Source organism: Scatophagus argus, chromosome 4 (assembly GCF_020382885.2).
Source record: "Scatophagus argus isolate fScaArg1 chromosome 4, fScaArg1.pri, whole genome shotgun sequence".
Taxonomy (NCBI): Eukaryota; Metazoa; Chordata; class Actinopteri; family Scatophagidae; genus Scatophagus; species Scatophagus argus.
Window position 1 is genome coordinate 7401932 of NC_058496.1, and position 23784 is coordinate 7425715.

The 23784-nt window shown below is 42.3% G+C and overlaps 2 protein-coding genes across 4 annotated transcripts; both read left to right on the plus strand.

Moving 5' to 3' along the window:
* The first annotated feature begins 32 nt into the window (after positions 1 to 32).
* LOC124058247 (transforming acidic coiled-coil-containing protein 1-like) lies at positions 33 to 20894 on the plus strand. 3 transcript variants are annotated; one of them, XM_046387286.1, is made up of 13 exons: positions 33 to 125; positions 9719 to 9810; positions 12999 to 13419; positions 15165 to 15219; positions 15328 to 15412; positions 15952 to 16004; positions 17253 to 17384; positions 17510 to 17586; positions 17873 to 17916; positions 18088 to 18248; positions 18803 to 18909; positions 19033 to 19153; positions 19290 to 20894. In XM_046387286.1, exons 1-13 carry the CDS (start codon positions 121 to 123, stop codon positions 19356 to 19358), a joined length of 1422 nt encoding a protein of 473 aa, XP_046243242.1. In that variant the 5' UTR covers positions 33 to 120; the 3' UTR covers positions 19359 to 20894. The 3 variants fall into 3 exon arrangements, with proteins under 3 accessions (XP_046243242.1, XP_046243240.1, XP_046243239.1); XM_046387284.1 differs by lacking the exon at positions 33 to 125 and adding an exon at positions 1325 to 1512; XM_046387283.1 differs by lacking the exon at positions 33 to 125 and adding an exon at positions 7538 to 8048.
* Positions 20895 to 21187: 293 nt separating this feature from the next.
* Positions 21188 to 23054, plus strand: si:ch211-113d22.2. Its single transcript, XM_046387288.1, has 3 exons — positions 21188 to 21534; positions 22065 to 22178; positions 22676 to 23054. The coding sequence occupies exons 1-3, from the start codon at positions 21345 to 21347 to the stop codon at positions 22894 to 22896; spliced, it is 525 nt and encodes a 174-aa protein (XP_046243244.1). The 5' UTR covers positions 21188 to 21344; the 3' UTR covers positions 22897 to 23054.
* The last annotated feature ends 730 nt before the right edge of the window (positions 23055 to 23784 follow it).

The following is a 23784-nucleotide window of genomic DNA, read 5'->3' on the forward strand; positions in this document are numbered from 1 at the left end:
ACTACAAATTTACAACCTGCGGCTCCTTAATGTGGAAAATCACGTGAGCATGCGCAGTCGTGTCCAAAACACAGCATCACTTGGGGCGGTTGAATTGACGAGCAACCTGAGACAGCAACTATGAGGCAAGTTGAACTCTTGATAATTGATTTTTGGTGTTTGTTTTTAAGCTGTTGATCAGAGCTGTTTTCCACATTGTTGAACTGGCCATCTGTTTGTTCCTTATTTGTTAACGTACGGCGCTAGCGAGTTAAAAGCCAACAAGTGATCAGAGTAGCTGTAATGGCTAAAAAAAGTTCCATATTCATTCAAACAGTCGTTGTAAAAGGTACTCACGTCGGTGTCATGCTCTGTGTGTGTTTGTGTGTGGTTGTGCCCACTTTGTATGTGATGTGATGAAGTTACTCTGAAGCTAGGACCTCGGTAGTGAACCATGTGATTCATTTTAGTGGGAGTTATGCACTAAAGCCTCTCAGTTATTCTCAAAGGCGAGCCTGTCCTGCTGTGGGCGCACCAGTGCTCTGAGGGCTTTTAGCCATTTTTCATTTTTATCAAAAGGCACTTAAAGGATGGCGCAGGCTTGAATCGGGAGGTATGATTTCCTTCTTTAGTCATTTATGTATTGACACTTAATAGGGTGAACGGACCAATCATTTAGTGACTAACTAACCTTGTGTCTAACTAGCTGTTATTGTTATTCGGTCTTTTATCAGCCTTTTTGTCCGCACTGATTGCTTTGTTTGACCTGATTTTGAAGGGAGTCCAGCTTTTGGTTTTAGGTTAAGAGGTCAAAAGACAGTGATGAGCTTAGGAAATGAATATGTATTGCAAACAAACCCGGAGCTCTGACAGTGTATGTGTGTGTATTGTCATGCAAAAAGGGTCTGCAGGGGTGGGCATGGGGTCACAGCAGGTAGTGGGAATGTGGCACAACAAGTGGGGCTGTGTTTTACGCCGCCAACTCTCCCTCCATCGTCTTCCATCCCTCCCCCTGGATCTCAGATCTGGTATTCAGCTGACTAACAATAGAAGAGACTCTTTCAAGCTTGAACAATACTCTAACCCCTGCCAGATACCCCCATGGCTCAGTGACACACACACACACACACACACATGCACACTCTCAATCTATAGGATATGCACTGCCTGACCAAGTGAATGTAATCTGCCTCTGCTGTGTGTGTGTGTAGAGAGAGAGAGAGAGAGAGAGGACATTTAGAGCGAGGAGGCGGGACTGTCAGCAGCTCTGGTGCTATTCACATAAGATCAGGCTGTACAGCATCAACAGAGAAAAGACAAGGAGAGGCTAGCTGGTTAAATGATAACGAGTCAGTCATGAGAAGCGGTGCGCTGTAGGGCTCTGACGCTGTCAGAGGAGAGGCAGAGGTGAACCTTGGGAGGTGAAAAGGACATACGTAGCATCTGGGATAAACCTCTGCCATTGCCAATGGGGGGTTCCCTGAGCCAAAACAGGAAGGGCTCCCACAGCTCTCCGCGGAAGAAGAGCAGCATGTAAGACGAGATGCTTCATTGTTTGTACGCTTGTATGTTTGTGTGTGCAGGTTCTTTATGTATTTCATGCATAAAGTTGCACAGGCAGAGATTGTCCAGAGCAGCTATGTGGATGTTGTTGATCAAGAAGAGCGGATCAATTTCACCCTTTGCTGCTTGAGGTTGTGTTGTCTCGTGTCTATGAACTCAGTGCTTCTGTATTAGGAAAGGGGAGAGGAGTGGGAAATAAAGAGTTGAAGGGCAGCTCTGACACTTTGATACTTCCTTTAGACCCGGGCTTTCCCTGCTGGACTGAAACCAAATCAGCACATGAGTACGACACTGCACACAGCCTCTCTCATCGACTTATTTGCAATACTATTTAAGTATTCAAATCTAAGGAAATAAGGAACATCCATAGTGGTACAGCTGATGACATTAGCAGAAAAGCTAATGTAACAAACATGAGCTGTTGAAGTTTTGCCTCCGAAATCAAGGCGGCTTCCAAACCTTTCTTACATTGGGTTTAGTGTTTTGTAGTTACAATGTTGTAAGAGATAAAGCTGTGCAGTTTATTTCTGTCCGAGCAGGTACCCCAGTGTCCTCTTCTGTTCATGCAGTGCGTTTCATTAAAGTCCTGCGTGATGTACGGCCTGCGGCTATCTGGCGATTGAAGGGGAAGGGAATGAAGATGTTGTTGCTGAGGCATATTTCAGAGCTTGAAAGCGCTTAACTGCCATGTTCCCTCTTCTTTTTTTTTTTTTTCTAATCCTTTGTAACAGAGGAGTGAGCCCTTTCACTTTGTTCTCCCAGCTGATCCCAGTGACGCTTTATATCTCCATTTTTAAAAGCTTCTGTAAGCCCCTTGTAGCGGGAACACTTTCTCTTGACACACGTAAATGCACAGGCTAATCCATAATTCAGCCATTCTTTTCTCAAGTATCGATGTGTTCACTCAGTGGTTCGAGCCATGGAGAAAAGTGTTTGTCAATATGAGAAGCAGTGCTGCCAAACCCATGTTAATCCAATACTAATTGTTATTTGGGTGTTTTAAAAAAAAATCCAACTCATCGCATAAGCATACTGTAGTCCTTTGCATCTGTGTTTGTGTTAGGGCAGGTGGGGGTTGGGATCCTCCCCGTGGGAAAACCGGGAAGCCATCCACTGCTGTGGGATCGCAGTTTTCTGATCTAATTTTAGTTGGATTAATCATCCATTTTATGTCTTAACTGGAGCAGTCTTTGATGTATAGTGGACTTCCTGTTCTCCACAACCCCTGAACATCCAGACAGTCCCTCATTTGGGGAAAAGGCTGACCTGCATTTGGAGCTCATTTCATGCTGCAGTGGTACAAATTCAGGCCACTGTGGGCTGAAAAACTTTACTTATCTTTGTGAAGACTCACAGTATGAATACATGAAGACGGGCACAAAATGTGAGGACTGACATTGTAATTACTCGTAAGTCTGCACTGACAAGGTTTGCATGAAAGTGAAACTCACTGCTGCTGACTCATGGTGAAGTTACTGGCTGAAAACCCCCCTCTTGCAATGTCAGTGCAATGTTATAAATAATGTAGATATCCCTGTGTGAAGCGAAAACAATTTAACACAGCTACAGGACAGTCTGAATGAAAGTTAAATCTGACTGAGCTTGATTTTAAAAAGGGAAATAAAGTGAATGGAAACATGAAAAGTATAACAGTAGGGGGTGTGTTGTTTCCCTCCTCTGTGCGTGCATGCATGTACAATGTACATGCACTATTGTCTGGGAATTGTGTGCTCTTGTGTCCCTGTCATAGTCATGAACAATAGCTCAGTCGGTGTCTGTACATGACTTTTCTCGAGTAAACCCCTCCTCTCTTTATATCACGTTCCCTCATTCTTTCCCTTTTTGTTTTATCATGCCACTGTCAGTTAAGTTTTCCTGATTCACTATAGCATGGCGAGTGCTTCTAACTCTGTTCCCTCCGTGCTTGTTTTCTGCTCTGATTGCAGCTAATTGGGCCTTCTCCATTAAAAATGCAGAGATGTCAGGGATGTAAATGCAGCTGTGCTTCCCAAAAGCACATCAAAGTTTGTGGAGCATCTGTGTCTCTCTTTGTATATTTTATCTCTGTGATTCTGATGTGCCCTGGATAATGCTGATCCGTAGCATAAAAAATGAATAAAAGATAGAAAATATCATCAGCGGATTCTTTACCTTCTCTACCGCATACCTCTGTGTGTGTGAGTGAGAGTGTATGTGGTGTCTATATGCATGTTTTCATATTGTAATACCCTTGTGACCCTCTCTCAAATTGTTGCCAAACCAGACAACCTGTCAGCTCTGTTTAAGCTCTGAGATGTGACGTCAGACCTGTTATGTATCTCCCTCGCTTTCTCTCTCTCTCATCTACTCATCCTTAAGCTCCTTTTACCTCCTTTCTTCTTCTTTCATCAAGACATCTAGGCACTGAAGGGGAATACTGCTGAATCAAACATTGTTGTTTTTTCAATATTATTTTGTGATATTTTTGCGAGGAATCTGGCTAAGAGTCCAATAACGACCACTAGATGGAGCCATATTATAGAACAAGCGCACATTACATGATTTAGCAGTGCTTTTCTGTTCTGATTAGATGCTGTGAGCTATTATATATACTGACAGTCAGTCAGCCAGTCCATCTGTCCTTCCTAACAAAATCTTGCAGGTTGTCACCTCAATCAAGCTACTGCATGGTAAAAATGGATGTTTTCACTTTTTGAAACCCAAAAAGATATAAGACACACCAGAAACAGAATTCACGTTATTCAACAATCCTCTCATGTAAGACGCTTTTCTTGACCAAATCTAACAATCTGTGTACATGGGATATGTAGTTGTGCTAAATTTACAGCTGTTGTGGTTGTGAATATGGACACTGACACTGTCATTAGGTTGCAGGTTTGTGTTGTGTAAATGTCGATCAAAGTGTAAACATTTAAAGACGGCGCTTACTGCATGATTTTGAATGTAACTTATGATTGAATCAGGGTTAGTGATGAAGTCTAAAATTTAAAGATTGAAAGCTGCAATTACATGCTGCAAATATAAAATTGTTAGACAGACGACATACTAATGACCTGTTATTCTTAGCAAACTTGTCAAAAAGATGTTATGAGTTTGAGGACAATAAAAATCAAAATGGAAAGTTGACATTTTGGCTAATGTGGAGGAAAGCATCTGTTGTGTCCAAAATGGGAAAGTGCTCAGTAATTTCCACATGAATCCAGTCATTAGGTTATGATTTATTTTCTTTGTGTTTTCATGAAGGTGGCTTTTTGGGATTCATCTGAGTACAAATAAGACAAAAGAGTCTACGGCCTTGTTAGCTTCTCTGTGAGGCTTTAGTTTGGTCCAGAGGTGTTGGGTGTTAACATCTACATGCTAACATGCTCACAACGGCAAAGCTAACAGTGCTGAGGTTTAGCAAGTGCATTGTTTACCATGTTCACCATCTTAGTTTAGCATGCTAACCTTTGCTAATTAACATGAAACACAAAGTCCAAATGGGGCTGATTGAAAGGTCATTAGCTTTAGGACTAACTACGATTTTCACCATGTGATGATGCAACAGAAAAGTCAGGTGATCAACACAAGCCATTAGGGTGCATCCTCTCATTATTACAGATATGTTTTCCAAATTTCATGGAACTCTTGAGATATTTTGGTTTGTATCAGCTGTACAGAGACCAGCTGTGTTGCTAGCATGTCAACAAATAATCACAGTAAACGGATTGTAAATTCACCCGTGAACTTTGAAGATAGCTTGTCACGGACCATCATGTTGAAGTTCGTTAAAACGTTGACCTGGTGGTGGTGCTATACAAACTGTCCGGTTCATGGCCTTCTGTCATCATGCTTTGGGATTAAAAGCAGAGATAAACAGTGTGTGATAGCTGAGAAGCTACTCTAATTTTCTCTCAGTGTGCGCACACACATGCTCACATAGCTATGCTGTATCACATTTCCTCTGTTGTGGGCATGTTTATCATTGCTGATTTATTCTTAGCTCATAAGTGCACGTGTTGCGATCAGTCAGAATCTAATTGATGAACTCTGTCTCTGTGTGCTAAGCTAGCTTTTCTGCATGTGGGTGTACCTTGTGTGTGGCTTTTCCACCATTTCACTCTGTGCTATTTGTGGTTTCAAGATATTACATAAGAGCTGATTCTTTTCCTTCTTTCTATTTTCCTTTTTTTCTCTGTCTGTTGCTCATGGCTCTGCCAGGGAGAGAGACAAGGATATTTCCACTCTGTCCACTCCAGCTGTGTGTCCATAGAGAGAGAGTTTACAACTTCAAGGTGTAGAAGGGTAAACAGTTTGTCACATGATGCCCATTATGTCTGAGAGTGCTGCCTGGGGGGGTTTGTTTGCTTCTGACAGATCTTGTCTTCTGCAAGACAGACAGGTTTGTCCTCTCAGCTGTGCAGACTGATAAATAAGGAAACAAAGGAGGGAAAGGAGACAATGTCAGGAATGTTTAAGGACAACAAGAGAGCGTTTCAGATTCGAGCCCTACCCCAAAACTCACTTTCTTTTTGGTCTCAGTTTTCAAAATATTCACATCCTTGTTATCTCTCCATCTGACACTCCCCACTTTACGATCATCCTGTTTTCCATCTGCCGTGCCTTTAATTTGCTCAATTATTCAGTCCAGCTATCGCAGATTGAACAGAGACTCTTTCTCTGTGTTCACCAGTGTGTGACATTATTGCCTGCCCGTCTCTGTGGACCAGCTCAGTAAGTTTCTGCCTTTTTTTCCATGTTTTTCTACATGTGAGCAGTAAACAGCAGGAAAGGAACCTCAAAGTGCAAATAACGAGAAATGCATCTCTGCTGCTTCCTTCATTTTCCCCCGTTCACCTTTTTTTTTTTTTTTTTTTTTACTGTGGCTCAACTATTCGCCTCTATTAGATTAGTCATGGTCCATGTTTTTCAAAGAACACATCTCATCTGGCCTAGATGTGTGTGTGTGTGATCATAAAGCTGGGAGAGAGAGAGAGAGGGAGATGTATAAATGTGAAAGCCTGTATTTAAAGTTACATAAGCCATCCATGAACAGCCTCAGAGGCTCATGTGTAAGTGGATGAAAGTGTGTGTGAGCAGTGATGAGAGACATCCACACAGTTTCACCATTACTGTTGAATGTAGGTTTGCTGTATTGATTTGTTTGCTGTCTATCCTGGAGTGAACAATAGATCTTCTGTGTATTTGGTAACACATTATGGATGGGCTAAATTTCCAGCCCAGTGGTTATCTGTGTGGATTTTTGAACACATACAGGGTACAGTCTTAGTCCTTACTGAAAATATATTTCAGACTTTGTAGCTCTTGTGTCCCTTTATTCATCCTGGGAAAAAAGTGCTCTTTTTCAGCAAAGCTTTGTGTCATAATCGCTGTAATCCCCAGTTTCTGCTTGGAGCTGCCAAGTAAACAGACCATTAGCAACTCGAATTACTCTTAAAAATCATTGTGGGCTGCTCAAACATGTCATCAAGTCACGTGTCACTTAATTTTCACAGAAAAGAGTAAGAGATAATTGCTGTTTCAAAGCATCAGTGATCCTAAAGGATGTAGTGTTCCTGGAAGCTGATGAAATGTAGATAGTTATGGCTTAACTGCGTTCTACTTTATAGTTGTAGGGGAGTAGCGAGGTGTAATTTCAGTGAGATGCCAAAGCAATGAGATAAATTCAGGATACACTGTGAGCTCCAGTCCTCACAAACTCATCAACTTACATCCTTTAAAGTTTACTGCTGGCCTCATCGTTTCCTCCCGTTCTTCCCCTGCTCTCTTTTCACCTCCTCTTTCTTGAAGACACAAACATCTGGTTGTCTGTCTGTCCCAGTGTAACCAGACTTTGCCTCTTTAAACAGAAAGCATTGGCTGCCCTATACCCTCCTCTTTCCCCTATACAACCGACAAAGCCAAAAGGACAGGGGAGGGGATAAACTCCTGAGCGAGCTGATGTCTGTTAGCCAGCTGATTGTACACCCAGACAGGGAGAGGGGAGGGGAGGGGAGCAGAGAGAGGAGTGACTATTGATGCTCCAGTAATCTGCACCGTGTGAGTCAGTGCTGTGGAGAGCAAAGCAGCAACAGAAACAGCAGCAGCAGTGAGACACGTTTCTCTCTCACGAGCGTCGAAGAGGAGGATGGGAAAGCAGAGCGTCTAGGCAAGAGGAGGAAGTGAGCAAGCCATATAGGAAGCAAGAGAGACACAGAGGCTGACGTTAGGAGGACGAGAGGCAAGAAGACAGATCGACTGCTTCTTTTTCGAGAGTCTCACATTTGCAATTGAAAGGAGGACTATGAACCATCACAGAACCTGATTGACAGCAGTGACCATCTAAACCGATACAAAGGAAGAGGAAGTTTACTGTTACATTGTGAAAGTGGCAGCAGGTTTAAGACTCAACGTGGTGCAGGGATGTCCTGGTTGTCTCCAGTCCAGTGGGCCAAATGGACATGGTCAGCAGTGACTGGGGGCGCGGGGGACGAGGGACAGTCCAAGTCCCAGGATGACGGAGACAAGTAAGAAGACTAGGCCATATTGTTTGTGTGTGTGTGAGAGAGAGCGAGTTAGAGGCAGCTGGCTTACAGGTGGGTCTGTGTGACAAATAAAAAGTGAGAGTATCTAGACAGGACATAGTGACTTTCTGTATCTGCTTCAGTTTAATCAGGGCTCGATTGATTTTGTGAACCATGTGTGGGGGTTTGTGATGACTGCAGATTCCCCTGAGTCATACTGACAGGTGGTGAATATATACACACAAAGACAGACAAACTGACCGGCTGATGCTATAGCATAATCTCAGATTCTTTCCTACGCCTTGGACCCCAGTGGTTGGTCCGTGCTGTCACTGGCTAAAAACAGATTCTTAGTCAAAATACAGACACTCAAACGACTGTTTTGTGAGGCCCTGCTTTGTGTGTGCAGCATCCTGTTTCTCTGTGAGAAACCAAAGGCTGAGGATCAGGCTGTCTAAGCCTGTTTTAATGTGTGTTTGAGAGTGTGTGCGTGAAGGCTGTTTGGCAGTTGAGGAACAGTTGCTGAAAGTTGGGGGAAGGGGAAGAAAGCCACAGTTTCCAGAGCTTTTGATTCTTTTTCTGTCCATTTCTAGTTTCTAAGTAACCATCCAAGATCGCAGCCACTGGGGCCATCACTGGGACGTGATCCAATGTTTGTGTGGGTGTGTGCGTGTGTGTGTAGGGCTGGGGGTGGGTTATGTATATGAGGATTAGCTCTGGATGGTGGTGTTTGTGTAGAGCTCCAGCTTGTGTGAATGTGTTTGTGTGAACTGATATCAGAGATGATTGTGGTTGGACATTGGCAGTGTTAGGTTTGTTCCCTCGTGTGCTCTTTTTCATTAGTATGCAGACTGTTTGATGTGTGTTCAAGTGACTGGGAACGAGTTCACACGCACACACAAACACACTCTCAACCACATGAACTCTCACTCTCCCTGTCTCTCCCTTCCTTTTTTGTCTCCACAGTTTGGAAATAAATTTGGGCTGGGTGTCTAGGCAGCTGACACAGCAGACCAAAAGACTCTGTGTGTGTGTGTGTGTGTGTGTGTGTGTGTGTGTGTGAATGAGTCTGGTAGGGCACAGTGTGTCCTTATTGAGGGACAAAGGATGCAGGTGGCCTTGTAGGACTTCACTTCCTCTTCTCTCCCTTCCTCTTCCTTTAACATAAAAGCAGTTTGTTTATTTGGAGCTGCTTAGTGCTGTGAGATCTATTGTTGTTATGTCACTTGAAGAAAACAGAAGATTGATATTGGAAAGCCAGTGCTTATTTGTTACAATGATATTTACGCTTCACATCCAGGGGCCTTAATCATTGCCATCCAGTATACACGTTATTTAGTTGCTGTTTCTAGCAGATATATGTAGATATTTAGTCTGACCAGCACCTTTTTCCGTGGCTCTCTGTTATCAGAGGCAGCTGCTCGAGAAGCTTTCGTATAGCTTTAAACCCCGCAGTGTGATTTGTTTTTATCACATGCTCCAGATCACTTCATAGGAACAGTTTTTTGTTTTATGGATCATATCAGTTTCAGCACATTTTCGTACACGTTCGTTTACATTTAGTTCAAGTCAACTCTGACTTCGCTCTCTCTTGGCCTCTTTTTCTCTGTGTCTTTACCTTTTTTGTGCATGATGTTTTTTTTTAAGGTTTTCTTTTCTCTTTCTCTTCACAGTTCAGACTCTGAGGGGACCTTTGAGACTCCAGAGGCAGAGTCTCCAGGTGTTGTGAAGCTCTTGGGCCAGGTGGACAACTCCGACCAGACAGGTGAGATGGCTCAGCTGTTTGCTGATCAGGTGTTCTTACACTGCTCAAAGCACGTCACACCTGAATGCTGACAGTGGATTTTACTAAGTTCAAACTGTATTTTTTTTATTTAATGTTTAGACTTGAAAAATTTATCATCAGGTTGAAAATCAATCCAAAAAGGGTCCGACGGAGTCTGTAATCACACAGACCCCGTCGGACCCTTTTTGGTTACGTGACAGTGCCCTGAAGTACACCCGTACACCTGTCACTGCAGCAAGCTGGGGTTTTTTCTCTGAGTAAGGTTTCAGTAAAGCTCTGATGCTTCAGTAGTGTATCAACATTAGTATTAAAATGATAATAATGAATAAAAACTGCCTGATACTTTGGTGGCATAGGTGTGAAAAGTGAAAACTTTCAACTATTAAAGATCAGGGAGTGAAGTCAGACAGCAACACCTGGAAGTATTAATACTCCATGAATGGCTTTTTTTTCTTTTTTTTACCATGACACTAATGATATCATTGGTCCTTTTTTCCCCTTGACACCATTACTTCTACAAATGTGATAAACATCAAAAGCTTGGAAATCTCATCAGCCTTCGTTTCATTCTTTCATTGTAAGAAAGCTTGAACTGATTTGAACTGAACTGTGCCAGATGAACGGTGCAGTAAAGCAATCTTGCAGATTTTGCAGACATACATTAAAGGGTCAGTTCATGCAAAGTACAGACGAACATTTTCAGCAGCTAATTTAGCTTGTTTTTTGTTTTGTTTTTTTCCCAGATTTTGAGATATTACAATCAGGGCTCAGATCATTTTTCTTTTGTTTTTGTTTTTCAGACGAATGCAGCATGATCATTATACAAATGCTGTTATTCTGTGTGGAGCATTGTGTTGCTTACTGTGTTGACCACAATCTCAACTTGCTTTCCTCTGATGGTCACACAGATCTTGGATCAGCTTTTTGTCATGTGTACAGATAGAGTGTATGAAGAGTCATTAGAGTTAACAGTTAAAGAGCTTCCTCCTATTTAGCGCAGACATGCACATTGGGTGATAAATGGGCCGTAGATGAATCTGATCTGTTTGAAGCTGCTTAAGAGGCCCTCTGCTGTCCAGTCCACATCCCCCCTCCTCACCCCTCCCACTGCCCTGCTTTCACCCACACACACCCAGTAGATTATCTGGAGGGCATCTTCTGTGCTGGAACAAATGCTATTATCTCTGTGATATTTGCAAACTCTGTTTCTCCCTCCCCATGTGCTTTCATCAAAATGATTGATTTTCACACGCACTGTGGGATCAGGATGAAATTTGTCTGCATGTTTTGAATGTCTCAGCTAGTTGAAATTGGACACGTTTTGATCACAACACATGAGGCGCTGTACTGGATGATAAACAGAGAGGTGAAAGTATTATTAAATCTATTTTGCAGACAATAACGGTCTCCTTTTTATGCTGAAACAGTCACATGCTCTGTACAAAATCTGGGTTAGTTTCATAAATAAAAGATCAACTGTGTGGAGAAACTGATATTCTGGTTCCCTATAATTATACTCCCAACAGCTTGCGGGGAGTTACTGTTCTGTTCATAGGAGCAACCATAGGCCATAATCCAACTGTGTGTACTGTTGAAATAGGACATAGCTGAAACCTTAGAAAGCAATTTTGTCTACCTGTTTATCTCCCATTGTTTTTCTGTCTTACTTCCTTTTTTGTCTCCTTTTCCTCTTTTTCGTCTATTTGTGAAACTGTAATAAAGCCTGATGTTGTCTTTGTTGCTAGGCCGCATGGTGGTGTGTACTCTGCTTGACTGGGTGTGGTTCCTCTACATCTGTTCCCTGTCTCCGAAGGGTGTGTGTGTGTGTGTGTGTGTGTGGCTGAAAGTACCGAGATTTTGAGCAGAAGCTTACATAAACTTGCATCACTTGAATAAATGTGATGTAATAAGTCACACATTAGCTGTCAGTCACGACAAACGATGTGAGAAGCTGTTACCCACCCAAGGTGAAACCACAGTGATTTCATTCATGTTGTGTGCATATTGAGAGGAAGTACAGGAGAATACAGGAGAGGTTTTTTACGGTTTTATTATTCCATGTGGTTGAGTTTTACAGTGTGTGTGTGTGTAAGTGTGTGTGGGGGTATTTTTCAGTAACAGAGAGTCATGTGTTTCAGCAGCAGTGTGACTCAACAGAGACCAGCCTGCTGCTTTGGTCGTTAGCTGGCTGTTAACGGGATGTGTGAGGACACAGGATGTGAAGGGCTCTGAGAGGAAGCCAGAAGTCATTTTAAGTGTTCTATGACAGGAGAAGGAGAAGCCATCAGCTCAAGTTTAAATCCCTGAATAACAGATAAAACCACTAAGTAGCCACAGGATGGCGATGTTGGGTTTTTGAAATAGATGTTGGAGGAAGGATTAAGCTGTTTTTCTCTGGGTCAGTACTGGAGTGCTTCTCCTTCTACCTGTCTGATAAGATTTTCTCAGTTGCTGTTTGTTTGGTGTCTTTGTGTTCTTACCTGAAACTCTGTGGTGTGCCTCAAGGTTCTGTCCTCGGTCCTCTTTTGTTGTCGAGGCATATACTTCCCTTTGATCAGATAATAAGTGATTTTGAAAGTATCTCCTATCATTGCTTTGCTTATGCTCTTCATTAATGCATCTTACTTAACTTTCCTGTCATCTTATAACGAACAGCATTTTTAAATTAACAAATGACAACATGAAAACATTGTAACAGTGAGAAAGAGGTCACTCATAGTGATGAACCTACAGAAAATGAATTATCACCCAGTCTGAAGATTACCTAAGCTTTATGCAGCTTCATAGTGAGTTTAAGCTCAATTATCTGACCGACACACAATTTTGCTTTTGCTTCACAGTCTTGCTTCACGTTCACCACTCTCATGATGTTGTTTTTGGATGCAGCAGGCATCTCTTTCCAGCATAAATCTCTTCTCACCACACACTGCAGCATGCAGCATGATGACATGTCAATGTTTTTCTCGCAGCTTGTTTCCACTGAATCCAAGTACACAAAAAAAAGTTGTTTCAGATTTAGGGGTTCATGGGTTTAACATCAGAGAGAGCTGATGTTGTTTTTATTCTTATTATTCTTCCTCGATCTGCATTACGTGTCTATTATCTGATGTTTTTATTGTGAAGAACATTGTGACATTCTGCTCTTTCTTACCCCCACCACTTCACAGTTCTTCCTGATGTTACAAATCACTCTCTGGACAAGAACTTCAACCAGGATGTGGGCCCAGTTTCAGTCCAAGAGGTTGATTCCCTGAACAATCTCACAGGATCTTCACCTAACGACAGCAGCTTTGGTTTGGACCAGAACCTCAACCTGACCCTCAGCAACAAGCCCAGTCCTGGCTCTCTCCTGCTCCAGCCTCCAGCCCTCCGGCCCCCATCCCTGTCCGTCCTCTCCCCGCTAAACAAACCTGATCCTTCAGAGGTGGATGACGAGGCTCCGGTGACGTCTGACTCCAGCCCGGACTCGAACTTGCTCCCTGGTCATGGCATTTGCGTGGACCCTGACTTGCTCAATGGCAACATGAATTCTGACGCTGCACTGCCAAACACAAAACTAACCTGTGAGACCAGCAGCTCAAATATCACGTGAGTAAAACATTAGAAGACAAACATGCACAAAGGCCAGTCTTCGTCAGTCGGTGGCTGAACTAATATGACTCACAGATTTTCAAGCTGAACAAACGCTGCTCTTTTGTGGCCGTAGGGAACATTAATGAATACTCGCTGTTGTGCACAGTGAACCTGAAGTGATCAAAGTGTTCCCATTTTAATTAGCTGTGGTGGCCTGTTGTGTGTGTTGTTTCTCTCCTGCGCATCCTTTCATTTCTCACCAACGTTATTATAGTTTTTAATGTTAATTTTTTTCTTTTTTTTGCTTTGAGTTATTGTTCTATTTTTGATTTTTTTTACTTCAGTTCACGTGAGGATTTGTTTTTAATTGGCCTCCATTATTCCACACATTATTATTTAGGGATATTTTTCAGTGTTCATAGCTGGATGAAATATTTATAGCAACTGTTTTGTGTTTCATGGCAGAAAATGTTTCTTGAACGGTGAAGAGAAGATAATGTGTCAAACAGTGCCCTCTTGTGGCATTTTTACACTTTTCACACTGATTCACATCTCTGTTATCTTCATCAGAATTGATAGAAGTTGGTGACGTCACCCGACATCACTGCACCCTAATTAAATGAGTATTTTGACATGTGTGAAACGTGTAAAGCAGAGTTTCATGCTTGCGTAATGGGTTCGATTTTAAAGGCCAATATACTGCATATAAAGTTAATTTTGTTTATATATCGTCTATATTGCAACTTAAAGATAAAGGTGAAAATCTCTTCACATTTTATTTTATTGTCACAATTCAGTCATCCTTTGTTGTTTGCAACTATTTTTACATGGTGGCTTTCTTGCTACGCAGCCTTAGCAGCACATATTTGAGAAACTCATCCTTAGCCATACGTTTGGCTTGAAATTTGTCCTGATGATAATGCAGCAAAAGAACCGTCAACCCAAGTATTTTCAATACCTCTCAAACTTTTATCATATTTGTGTTAAGTTTGTTAAGGAGTTTTGGTTTTAACAAGGTTTTACTCTCCAGTTAGATCAAAAACTCTCACCTATCGCCTTAGTCTTGTTTTTTTTTTCTTTTCTTTAATTTTCTAAACTATAATAACCCTGCATTCACCTTGTATTAAACCTAACTCATGTCCCGTCCTCTCCTCTGCCTTCCCTTCCTTTTCTTTCCAAACCTGTCATTCTGTTTCCCTTCTTTCTCTGTGTGGCATCAGGACTGCTGAGCAAGTCCATTTCCTCTGTGTTCTGTTGTAAGTACTGTACAAACGTCTGTGCAGGTGTGTGTGTGTGTGTTTGTAACGTAAGTCCTCACTGTTCTCAATACAAGTCCAAGCCCTGGCTCATTCCACAGACTGTTCTGTCAACCACCTGAACTAAACTTTCCTTCATACACAAAATGAAGGTGAAAAATAAGTGTATGGAGTAGATGTAGAGAGAAGAGGAGAGAGAGAGAGTGTGTTGGTGGGAACCCTGTAATTCCCTCTAATGCTCTGTGGAACTGTTGTTGCTCTCATCGCAATTTGGCAACAGTCTCTTTCTTTAATCTGCTTTTTCTTCTGCGTAATTCAGCACTTTTAGCAGAGCATGTGAACTGAGCACACGCACAGAGCACGGCAGTAAGGTCTGGTTGTAAGGCTTTTTCTGTCTCTCCTGCTTTCCCTGCTCATCAATACACCAGTCCACATGTACACACACACAGAGATATTGATCTGGTTAGTGTTGACGCTGATGTTGTTGTTGACCTTCATCCTCAGGAACTCCTGTAAGGTGAAGCAGAACCAGCTGATGCAAAAGGACTTCAGCGGACAGGTAAGAGGTGTTGATGTGTCTACTGTTCATCTGACTCTTGTGTTAGTGTAAGCTCTTGAAAACCTTCGTGCAGTCGGAGTGGTTGACTCAGTTTGATGTTGTTAAAAGGACGACGACCATCATGGAGGCCACGCCACAGACGAGGAGAAGTTGGCCAGCAGTGTGTGTGTCAAACCAGACAAGGACGAAAGCAGTGAGTAAAAAGGGATCAGTGAAGATCAATTTCAAAGTTGTGCTTGTGTGCACATGCCAGAGTGCGATCAGTTATTACCCAGCTCAGTGAGGGACTGTATTGTGTCGAGATCAGATAACTGGATGTTAACGTTTAGACAGCTTGCTTGAGCTTCCCTTGGGAATTTATCTTTGCCTCATGAGCACAGCATTAATGATTAACTTTGCACGTCATTTTACCCTGAAACTTGTGACTATGTGGGTCATGTGCACCGTCAGAGTACAGCTGTTCACAGCAACAGTGCACTATGTCTGTGCCTTTTTTGAGCAGAGCTGTTTTGGTCTCAATAAACATATTCAGATTATATGATCATACAGGTGCCTTCAGGCTGCACGTGGTGCAGCTTTAGTCAATGGGAGATGTTTCTAAAGGCACAGTGGTGTTTCTGGCGTTCCCAGAAGACCGTTGGCCCTCAAAGATGTGATGAACCTTATTAAATTACAAGTCATAGCATCTCTCACCCTAAGGTGTTTTTAAAGTGTCTATTGCTTTCTTTTAAGTTTCCGACTGCATCGTGACATCAAAACCCGAGGACTCAGACTGCTGCTCTCTGGTGAGTGAGCATCGGGATCATCCATGCCCTTTTCCCTACATGTACAGTCCCATGAGGAGTCCCTTTGCTTAGACTCTCACACATCATCTGTCACAGTAGCTACACTGTGAAGCCACCAGTGACCACTAGGTGGGGGTGAAACACTCTTATTAGTTAAACTAAAATGTTGCAGGGAAAAGCAAGTGCAGACAGGTCACACTGTTGCTATGTATTAAGCTCTTATTTGATCTAATTTACATTATAAATGCACTTTCCTCAATAAAGTGTGTCTTAATTTCAACATGTCCCTAATAGACTGCATCATATCCAAAGCTGAATGGTCACCTGTCTGATATGATGACTGCACTGTGCTGCAGGACAGCAGGAGATACTTAGTGTTTGTCACCATGTTCATGTACTCAGGTGACAGATGGATTTAGATTAATCATTCGGGAGATTAGAATATGACTGTCATAATCCTGGGAAGGACAAAATGAGAGTGCGGAGAGACGGGGGGGAGGAGAAGAAGGGTTGAGATGTCTAAGAACGCAGATTGAAAGGCAAGAGGGGTATTGGGTTAAAAAATGAGACTCAGAGAAGTTTGAGAGATTGATGGAAAAATTATAAGCGGAAGGGACAGAGAGAAGGAGAAGCAGAGACAAAGAGACAAATCTAATATGTTCAGTTTAACATAATTAGTGTGGTAGGTTTGTATTATTTTGTTTTACTCCAAAAATAAAAATCTTCAAGTAGAGTTGACAGCCATGGTGTTAAATGAGGTTGCATAGAAGTGAATCAAAAAATAATAAATTGCAGTTTATTATAGAAACCAGTTGGCGGATCTGACGGGTGATACAAGCCATAGCAAGTTGCATGAAAGATTTTGTATTGCTTCTTTATAAGCACTTTCTGGGATTCCTGTTTCCTGGGAAAAGAGTAGTAATAACACAGCAGTTATGCATTTTATACTTGTGAAAGAAACAAAGTAGTTTGCATTGAAAATTATCTGTAATAATAAAAGAAGGTAAAAACAATATTGGAAGTCATAATGTTAATTAACCAACAACAAGAAAAAGTGGGTAAAATGTGTATAAAAGGTTTTATGGTGGTATTGGTAGACGCTATTTGACAAGATGTAAATTATGCATTTTTGTCATGAATATCTTGTAAATTCTTTAAATGTTCAGGTGGGCTTATCCACCATTGTACTACTGGATGTACAATGAAAGACGGAGGCTGACATAACTGATTTCCTTCTGCCCTTAACAGTATGAGGATCCATGCAAACTGAAGAGCAAGTCGGGAGGAAGTGAAATGGAGAAAACAGGAAGTCAAGTCCTGGATTCCATCTGCATAAGTGAGGCAGAAAAACAGGCCGTCCTCAGCCTCATTAGAGAGGAGGTAAACACTTTTATCACACTCATCCAACTTGAAATATGTCAACAGTGTGTCTGCTTTCGTGCATGCAGATCTTTCTTTGATTCTTTGAATGTGCAGTTCAGCTCACAGTAGACATCTCTTTTTAGATAATCACTAAAGAGGTGGAAGCCAACGACTGGAAGAAAAAGTTTGAGGTCAGCAGACAAGAAGTTGCTGAGATGAGGTTAGAAAACGTGTTGCTGCTTCCTTTTCACTTGACAAACAAGGATCAGAGGCCGTCTCTTACTGATGTTGTCTGTGATCATGCGAGGTTTGTGATACAGAGCAGATTTAGATGTTACTCATGTCACAATTTTGTATCCCAAAAAAAGGAAAATATGAAATATGAAAAAAAAGGAACCTGGTGTCTAAACAGCGATGTAAATGTTATCTGCACGACCCACCAGTCTGTCATAAGGTTAGTTAAGAAATAAGTAGGACTTGTGATCATGTGTTTTGTTTTATAACAGGAAGATTGTTGCAGAATATGAGAAGACAATCGCTCAGATGATCGGTGAGTAGAAACGTCGAAATATACAGACTTCAGTTTTTCATATAACTGTACACCTGACTGACTGCTGTGCTGATTTTAGCACTACAAAACATACCTTTCACCTAATCTTTGAATGTAAGAAATAACTTATTTTGCACTTCACAGTGATCTCTTCTTCTTTCCTTGTCTCAGAGGATGAGCAGCGTAACAACCTGAATTCCCAGAAGGCTTTGCACACTGTGACGATGGAGAAGGAAGCCGCCCTGGCAGACCTGAACTCCGTGGAACGCTCTCTCTCTGACATGTTCCGGCGTTATGAAACCATGAAGAGCACCCTGGAGGGTTTTAAGAAAGTAAGGAGAAGTTCATTGTTCAAGGAATCTGTTTCGAGAGCTGAGGTGATCAGCTGATAGTAGCACAAATTGGAGGCCTGTAAGAGGATTAAGATCAGAATAAGGTTGGAAAGGATGTGCCATTAGGGGCAGTGGCCGCATGGAGGTGAGACGAGCAGGGGGGTTTACGTAGAAGGTCCTAGACTCAACGAGTAACACGGGTCTCTTACTCAACAACTGCTATGGGAAAACTGCTCTATTAAAGCAGTTTACCATCAAATGCTGACCCCCACTTGACCCACAGATGGATTACAGAAGCTGCTCATGAGCGAACAGGAAGCTGTGGTCATTACATTGGGCAGCTTCCAGAGGTGAATGTGTGCCACTAAAGAAGGAGAATGGCCTCCAGTGTTTGGAAAAATTATCCATATATAAGAAAAGATTAAAAGAATCACCACTGTTTAATATTCAAGTCCATAATTATAATTTTACTTAACAAGTATATGGATGCACACAGTCCCATAAGCTTTCTGTCTGCGTCACCATAAATAACCCTGGCTGTTCTCCTCGTACAGAATGAGGAGGTGCTGAAGAAGTGTGCTCAGGAGTATCTGGCCAGAGTCAAGCAGGAGGAGCAGAGATACCAGACACTTAAACTCCATGCTGAGGAGAAACTAGACAAGTACGTAGAAACTGAAAAGAAATCCCATTTTACCACCTGACATGTCGTCAGTTATAACAAACTTGTTACGAGATGCTGCTACATAAAACTTTGTCGATTTCCCTCCCTCCTCGTATCGCTCAGGGCCAATGAGGAGATTGCTCAGGTGCGTACCAAAGCGAGCTCAGAGAACATGGCGCTGACCGCTGGTTTGAGGAAGGAGCAGATGAAGAACGAGTCTCTGGAACAAGCTCTGCAGCAGAAGGTAACGCATGTCCTCATCTTCCTCCATGATAATGCTAGGTGAAACTTTTGCCTCGCAATGATGCACACATATTTACTGTCTTTTTTGCTTTGTTTTATTGAATGTACTTCTTCATTCTTTTGTTGTGATGTCATAGAATCAAGAGATCGAGGAACTCACCAAGATCTGTGATGAGCTCATTGCCAAAATGGGAAGAACAGACTGAGAGACACTCCCTGTGAATCAGCCACTCCTGTCCCCTCGGTCCCGCCTGACGGTCTCGCCCTGTGCATGCCTCAAGCCAAGAAGCAGTTCTCATACCCTTTGCCAGCCAGACTGCTTATGTACAGATGTCTGAAGTAACTTCCTGTATACTACATTTGCACTACTGCACATTGTATGAGCTGGGACTCTGTTAGCCATATGTGGTCACGTTGTTTTGTTTGCAGTTTTTTGCCCATTATGAGGCCAGCATCGGGGCCTCTCGTGCTTTCGTCCATGCCAGTGAACAGCAACAACCTGCTTGTAACTCTAAAATTCCCAGCGGCTTAACGGCTAAATTCCCAGCTACTCCTTCAGCAGGATGACATCATCGCAGGCAGTCGTTTTAGAGTTGCATGTAGACATACAGTATGTTTCAATGGGCTTTGACGAGGATTGTTTTATATTAGAGCAACAATCCATAAAATGTATTTTTCTATATAGTAGATAAGGATTTTACTCTAAAAGAGCAAAGCTCAGGGGTAATGTGTGTGGCAGAATGAGGTCAAACTGCACAAGAACTGGAGGAAAGGATTCGGGATCGTTTGAGGAAATCCAGTAGTCCTTGACATTTTGTTTTTTTCGTTGTTGTTGTTTTTTTGTTTTGTTTTTTGTTTTTGTCAGAAGTGACACTGAAATCACAACGAGTCAAGACCACATGTCAGTGAAACTAAAGCTGCAAACAGCTCACAGTGTTTGCTTTGCCTCTCAGAGGAGTATAATAACCTGACAATCGTAGACTTTCCTGTCATCGTATCAGCTGTGTGGCATTCACTGTCTTGTCCAACTCACTAAGTCAGGAAAGAGAATTTTATCCTGATGTGTATAGAGCGAATAAAATCACCTCCACTACGATACTCTGTGTGAAGGGTCCTGGACCACTGGAAAAAAGTTAAACCAGAGTGTCTCTATATTTTGTTTGAATATATTTAAAAGTGTTAGAGACAAATAAGTGGTGAAATATGTCTGTAATGTTCTTTTAAACCAACACTGTGTCTAAGTAATCACACTGACCTCTTGGCATAAAGGAAAGTTAGCTTGACAGCTTTGTGAGAGGTTTTGTTGCTTGCGTGTGGTGAAGGTGAGCATTTACAGCACTGCAATCATTATTCAACAGATAAATCTATTTCCTTGCATGTTTATTTTCATAGTTTCATATTTCTCAGAATGCAGATTGTTTACTTAACGCACCAGTAAAACTAGTTGTGTCTGGCTCAGTGATTTTAGTGAAGACTTAGTGACTGCGTATCTGAGTATTGGTTAAAGAAATCTGAGTGTGATTAAAGAAAAACCTTTTCAGTGTTATGTCACTGTTTATTGAGGACTCAAAATACTGGTTATTACAGCTCAAAATTTTTTCTGCTTTAGCCCCTTTCTTTAATTGTCATTTGTACTTTAAAATTAGAAACGGCGGATCTCACATGCGTGTCGACACACTGAGGACTGAGTGTACTTAAGTGTACATTTGCCTAAATAAACATAAATATACTTTGTTCTACTACAGGTTTTTCTTGTTTTGTTTTTTTTTTTTCTTACTCGTGTTTTTACAGTTGGTAATGATTATCTCAGTGTGTGTGTGTGTTGTGTGTCAGTGTACTGTCAGTCAGTGTGTCATGGCTGCAGCTTTAGCCTCAGTGCTTGTAATGATGTCCAGTGTTTACATCATCGGACTTCCCAGCACTCCCATCCCTGCTGAGGTGGTCACATGAGTGTATAATGACCTTGAGCCTCTTTTTTTTTTTTTTTTTTTTTTTTTTTTGGGCAGCTTCAGCTTCGTTCTGCATCTGCACTTTTATAAACTCTCAAGTAGTCACGAAAACAGTGTTTTAGAATCAATACTCTTTACAAGTGACCTCAAAATATTGAACTGTAAATTTTGTCTCCCTGTAAGTCCATTACCACAGGGTGCTGGCTGTGCAGCATAGATGCAGATTACAGAGATAAGTCCTTAATGCCCTCAGACACCTTCCCATGCCTAAACACCCTCCTCCCCCCACCTCCTCCACTTCGTCCCCTCCATCAGAGACTCCTCTCAGCTCATTCACTCTTTCTCCGGACTCTTCAAGACATAGTGATCCATCAGTCCCCCGCCATGAAGTCTGCTCTCGGCCTGCTGCTGTTCGTCTCCATGGCCTGCTACAGTAAGTATTTCAGTGATACCAACACTGGGATTCGAGGGTGGGGGGTTTCAGCAGTGAGGGAAGGATTTGGTTGATTAGCAAACTCGTTGTTACTGATGCACTGTGATTTAAAAGACCTTCTAAAAACTGACCTTTGTGGAAAGATTAGTTTTCCCAAGGCCAGCACAATTAGGGACATTTTCCATTTAAATCTGTCACAGTTTTGAACATGAAAAGTTTGAATTATTCCTATGCAGACTTAATTGGTAATTAATTCAGCTTGCATGGTGGAAAAATCTATACACTTGCGCAATTGAACAGGTTGTGACAGATAACAGCCTCGACTGTGTGCAAATGAGTCCAAAACAGAAAGAATCTGAGCCATGTGTGGATCTCTGTTCAATATACCAACAAGTGAGTGTGTCCATGGACACACTGTAGGCTGAATGGACTATAAGAACATATGGTCATGTGTCCGTATGCTTACACTCGCCTGTTAATATACATGCTTAGTCTCAAGTCAGGCGTCCTCTCTTGCTCTGTCTGCCAAGGCCACGCTCTTAAATGTCACACATGTGTGGCGTCCAACGAAGACGACTGCAATCGACAGGGCTCCGCCTCCTGCCCTCAGTACGCCGATGCCTGCTCCACCATCACAGGACCCAGTGAGTAAACACACACTCCCCCTGTAAACAGGCAACGCAGGTATGATTAGGTTGGATCCAGTATTGTAAAAGCCTCACCAGGAGGTCAGCATGAGACCAATGACCAACTGCTCCAGTGAGGCCACTCTTAGTGCTCATGCTGTCTCTGTTGATGAAAAAAAGAGGTTTTAAAGTGGATATATCACAAAAGTCAGACTTCTGTCTTACTCAGTGTGAATAACACATTCAAGTGTGAATAACTCTGTGTGTGTATCATAAAGCTAGCCTCTCATTATTTGAGGTTGCTGGATGGTTTTACCCGGGCTGTTTATGATAACCACAAACCTCCATATGTGCATATCTATGTGTGTGTGTGAGTGAGAGAGAGTGAGAATAGGAGAGGGGAGTTCATTGGGTTCACGTTGTTGTAATAAGTAATAACACACAGCCTTCATTCAGCTGAGGGCAGTTTAACTGTGAGCATCACACGTCCGTCTGCGTCTCCCTGTCGTTTCCAGACACCGTGGTGAAGTCGTGCACGTACAAAGGTTTCTGCGACAAGGCTCAGGGCAGCAGCTCTGGAGCCAAGATGGAGTGCTGTTTTGGTGACGATTGTAACGGGCCCCACAGGAGCCGCAGCCACGGGGCCCATCACCACAACAGTGCAGGGGCTCTGGCCTCCAGCCCAGTCCTGCTGATCACAGCCCTGCTGCTGCGCATGGCCTTCAGTCAGCTGTGAACGCCTCCACTTTTCTTTTTCTTCCAGTGATTCATTATCTCATCCTTGTCATTTGCTGTGTTGTCTTTCCGCCCATCCAATCTCTCCTCTTTGTCACTGTGTCCCTCACAGATTTTTAATGCCAGTTTACAATAAAAAGGATATAAGACAGAAAAGTGTCTTTCTGACGACAGAAAGACACAGTGAGGGTATCCCCTTCAGCGCCTTTCACTGTGTCATTTTTTTCACCATCATCAAAAACATGAATAGCAACCTCATTATCTGTAGTGGTGTATTCACTTTCAGGTGATGTTAAGATGTAAAGCGACCTGAGAATAAATGTGTACAAAGTGAAGAACACCGACGTATTGTTTTGGTGTAGCAAGTGGGCCTCTAGTGTGGTTTTGGTAGGTGCTGGGGTGTCTCATTTGGTAGCTAGCGCAAAGTTCACTTGCTGCCATAATACCACATTACTCACCTGTGTCGTTACCATGGGAACCAGAAAGGAAACTCAGACTGTTTAACGCCTCGGTCTTAACTAAATGTTGTGGTCATGGTGTGTTTGATGCATTTTTTTTCCCCTGCATGCACGCTTGTCTGAATAAAGATACAATCACACCCTTATTTTTGAGTGCGTGTTCATGAGCAGGTAAGATAACCTTGGCGTGATATTTGACACCCCACACTTGACCTTTCAAAGTCAGGGAAAATACATTTGTGTTTATGTGAATGTCCCTGATTGTAACATGTACAGTGGGGAGAAAATTGTCAGATAGTCTGTAATTTTCAGAAAAAAATTGGGAGGTGGTGGCAGGGTTCTGGAAGCTTCAGGACTTCCTTCTGCAACTGTGTACAGTCGCCACAGGATATGAAATAAGTGAGGTAGGTCTCCCTCCTCAGGCAGGTCAT